Below are 4,132 nucleotides of genomic sequence, written 5' to 3' on the forward strand. Positions count from 1 at the left end.
AAATTTGCATCCTGCAACATAACAGAGATTGCGGCCTGGGACGGGACGTGACAGCTCATTGGTGCAAGCCCTCTTATTCTTTTTGTTACTGTTCATACGGGGGTTTCTCTAGTGTTGCCAACACTTTTCATATGCATATCAATCAAAACTTGTTGACTAGTTTTATTTAGCATTCTACTTCAAAGAATGAGTTTGAAAACAATCTGATCTTCCTCGTTTGGATCTCACACACAGACTTCCATCCCTTGCCGGCAAACCTTCGAATTCTTCGAAAATTAGTAAAAATGAAGCCCAGAATGATACACATCACTGCGCCCTACGTTTTGCACTTCATTTCACCATGTCAAGTTCCGGATAAAAACAGCACAGAAAGTGAGAAAAACGATTAATGTTGTTAGTTATTAATTATCAGAATCATACGAGGTTTAAAAAACCCGTGACTATTAGCAACACGGCTAACTCAACAACAGAGTGCCCTCTTGTAAACGAACGTAACGCGGCGCAACGCTGCTTTTGTCAAATCGACCAATCAGAAGTGGTCTTTTTTGACAGGCAAATGGTTTCGTATTTGCACTAGCACCTGACGGGTCCCGTCCCAGGATTCCGGCGGAGGACTCAGTCTATGCAAATGTGCACACTATTGTGTCAGTCCAATTGGGGGTGCAGTCAGCAATACTATAAGTAGAAAAAGACCGATATAGCCACAAAATCATTAAAAAAAAATTAAAATTTCTTCAAAATTTATTTGTGTCCCCCCTCAAAATGTCGAATTCCGACAAAAAATTTCCGAGGGGAGGAAGGGGTGGTGTTGACATAAGAGAAACCCGACATTTGTGTCAGCCTAATATAAAAATTTAATTAAATTTAAAATTTCTTTTTAAGGCCGCACGGGACGACGTGTAATTTTTCCTATCTTCCCTCTCTTTCTAACAATTTGCCTCGCGATTTTGAAGAAGCAAATATCAATTTCCACTGCACTGACGTTGAAACTTTAGTCGATTGTGCACCACAAGTGAGCAAATGAACGATCAAATTTCTAGTCAATAATATGAAGTAGAAGTTGAGATTTGCATCTTACTAGCAACAGAGCAATGGCGGACGATTCAGCCACCGTTCCGTCCGGCCTTAAGAATTTGTGCACAATTTGTGTTTAATAAAAATAGATCTGCTCTGCTTGAACAAAGTATTTACGATGGGGATTTAGCTCAGTGTCGCTTCAGACTTTATCAGACGCTAGATCGAGACAGTGGCACACAAATTTGAACAGTGAAGTGCATCATATTTCGTGATAATTTTTCATACAGAAAAGTTGAATCATGTAAAGTTTAGTTTAATCTACAATTTCGGATCACAAAATGCTGAGTAAAATTGGAATTAACATTGTTTTAAATGTAATTCATCAAAGATTCACCTCATTTTGATACGAAATGACCTTCACGTTGAATAACCATAACAATAACATTATCCCCAATGGCTTTAGCAATCTTCGAATGAACAATGGACAGGATTCGTGTACTGAGTAATCCAGCTAGCAGGCGCATCTGTTCTCGACTTTTTTGCAGTGCAAAGAATGGTAAAAGCAATGATAGTAATCCTGGAAAACACATTGAAGTACGTTCTCGCTGAGATCAGAAGATATGTTGCCATTATTCATGTAACTGACCTGACCTTGTTTCCCACACCGTAGCTTCCTCCCGAACCCACGACATGCTGCATGTCCGGTTGCCAGAACTGTGTCTGGATCGAATATGCCAACGAGTTGACCAAACTACTGAACGACGGAGGCGAACAGGCACGGGAAATTGTGCTGCAGAAAATCACCGACCCGAGTTTGAAAATGTTCCTCAGGATGGAACTGCAAAATCTGGATGGCGTCAAAAAAGGGCCACCCTCTGAATGAATCGATGGTATTGAAGAAGATAGGTGAACTGCTTTTTGCTGAAACCACTTGTAACCAAAAATAGCTTGGTTTGTAAATTATTTTTTGTTGTTAGGTTAAATATATAGTCGGGTTCTAAGATTTTGGAACGTTTGTTATTACTTCTGTATATATATTTTTGATTACAGGTACTCTTCGATATAACGTACAAAAAAGTTTTCTCTTTGTACGTTATATCGAAGTGTACGTTATATCGAAGCAGAGAAAAAATTAATATTTTTTATGCTAGTGTTGATGTATTTGACGTGAAATTAATCCCAAATAATGATTTTGGTGAAATTCACAAAACCAATAATGAAAAACTTGAGTTTTGACGAAAAAGTAATTTCGTTTTTTGTGCTTCGATATAACGTACATTTTGCTTCGATATAACGTACACAAATTTTTTCCTCAAATTGCGCAAATTCTGGGTAACAAGGCTAATTCTGCAACAAAACATTGATTCGAGTGATTTCGTAGTTTGTCTAAGGGTTATTCGTGGGAAAAATAAAATTTTTCGATGTTGTACGTTATATCGAAGCAAAATGTACGTTATATCGAATTCGCTATATCGAGGGTACGCTATATCAGGGGTACGTTATATCGAAGAATACCTGTATTTGATTTGTAAACTAAAATAAACTAATGATTAATCATGAATTTATCATCGTCGATTCTCTGTTTTAGGGGAAATTGTATATTTTCAGCAGCTTTGTTCTCTTCGTCATTGGGAGTTTTTTCAGAGCTGTCGTACTCAGATTCGGCCTAAAATCCTTCCCTACTAAACTGAATTACGACCAATCTTGACGAAGAGAACAAACCTGTCGATAATACCCATCGTTACTCTATTACAATTTTTTTTTGTTAATTTTGCACACTACTCATTATAAAAACGTTTTTTTGCAATTTCTCATCGTAATAGGCTGTTTTACCTCACGCAAATCTGACAGGAAAAGGCCTACTTTCCCACACCAAATTATCAGTGCTGTAATGGTTCATTACAGCACTGATTTGCGTTGCGTAATGAACCATACAAAGGGCCCACATAGCCGAGGCGGTAAACGCACGGGTATTCAGCATGACCATGCTGAGGGTGACGGGTTCGATTCCCGGTCGGTCCAGGATCTTTTCGTAAAGGAAATTTCCTTGACTTCCTTGGGCATAGAGTATCTTCGTGCCTGCCACACGATATACACATGCAAAATGGTCATTGGCAGAGGAAGCTCTCAGTTAATAACTGTGGAAGTGCTCATAGAACACTAAGCTGAGAAGCAGGCTTTGTCCCAGTGAGGACGTTACGCCAAGAAGAGGAGAGAGGAGGAATGAACCATTACAGCACTGTTTTCAGTTTTGATCAATTTCTTGATGCTTTCTGGACGCAGGTTTGAAAAATTGTGACAACTGCACAGCATAACCTGCTATGATCAGACTTTCTTAAACATGGCTATGAACATCAGTGTGCAGTTCGATGAAAAAGTTTTGTTAAAAACTATCCTCAAGTGGTAGGTAATTAATGAAATTGCAAAAAACGTTGTAAGCATCTCGGTGCAGAACTCGATTTTCACAGCACTCGTCGTACTTATCCAACTCGGCAAGCCTCGTTGGATAAGTGTACAACTCGTGCTGTAAAAATCTTCATTCTGCACCTTGTTGCGTAGACTACTATTACGTGATACGGCCAAACGCGATTCAATGGATTACTAAAATAACTAAATCGGCCGATATGACAGGAATAGATAGCGCCACCGTAGCCTTGTGTGTTTGACATAACTCCACTGCTGTCACATTGTTAATCATCATATACGGTGGCGCCCCCCTCCCCACTCTGTCACGCAATTTCCCTATACACAATACACGTACTGTCACACTTTTCTAGACCCCCCTCTCCCCCAAATGTTGGTCGCAATATTTGAACGTTCCCTTTTTTACATGCGGCGAACAAGTTTGCTTCATTGATCCATTGGGGTTTTAAATTTTGAGAAAATTTCTCATTTAACCTTCCGTAACTCGCGCGGTAGACTACCTGCGTCAGCACCACGCTAATGCTGAGTACAAAAAGCGAGATTTTTTCAACGTGTTGTACAAAATACAACAGCGCGATCGCTCGAGGGTTAATGTTCGAGCTTTCTTACACAAAAGTACTGACCGTAAAATGATCCACCTCTGTAGTCTGATCAGAAGGTTCAGATTCAATTGTGAAGCCCTCACACCATT

General features: G+C 39.5%; 1 protein-coding gene across 2 annotated transcripts; it reads left to right on the plus strand.

Annotated features, from left to right (window-relative positions):
* The first annotated feature begins 1,196 nt into the window (after positions 1 to 1,196).
* LOC109400634 (oxidoreductase-like domain-containing protein 1) lies at positions 1,197 to 2,018 on the plus strand. Of its 2 annotated transcripts, none has more exons than XM_019673121.3 (3): positions 1,197 to 1,391; positions 1,481 to 1,611; positions 1,688 to 2,018. In XM_019673121.3, exons 2-3 carry the CDS (start codon positions 1,498 to 1,500, stop codon positions 1,898 to 1,900), a joined length of 327 nt encoding a protein of 108 aa, XP_019528666.3. In that variant the 5' UTR covers positions 1,197 to 1,391; positions 1,481 to 1,497; the 3' UTR covers positions 1,901 to 2,018. The 2 variants fall into 2 exon arrangements, with proteins under 2 accessions (XP_019528666.3, XP_029734368.2); XM_029878508.2 differs by having other exon boundaries at positions 1,205 to 1,318.
* The last annotated feature ends 2,114 nt before the right edge of the window (positions 2,019 to 4,132 follow it).

Source organism: Aedes albopictus, chromosome 2 (genome assembly GCF_035046485.1).
Source record: "Aedes albopictus strain Foshan chromosome 2, AalbF5, whole genome shotgun sequence".
Lineage (NCBI taxonomy): Eukaryota > Metazoa > Arthropoda > Insecta > Diptera > Culicidae > Aedes > Aedes albopictus.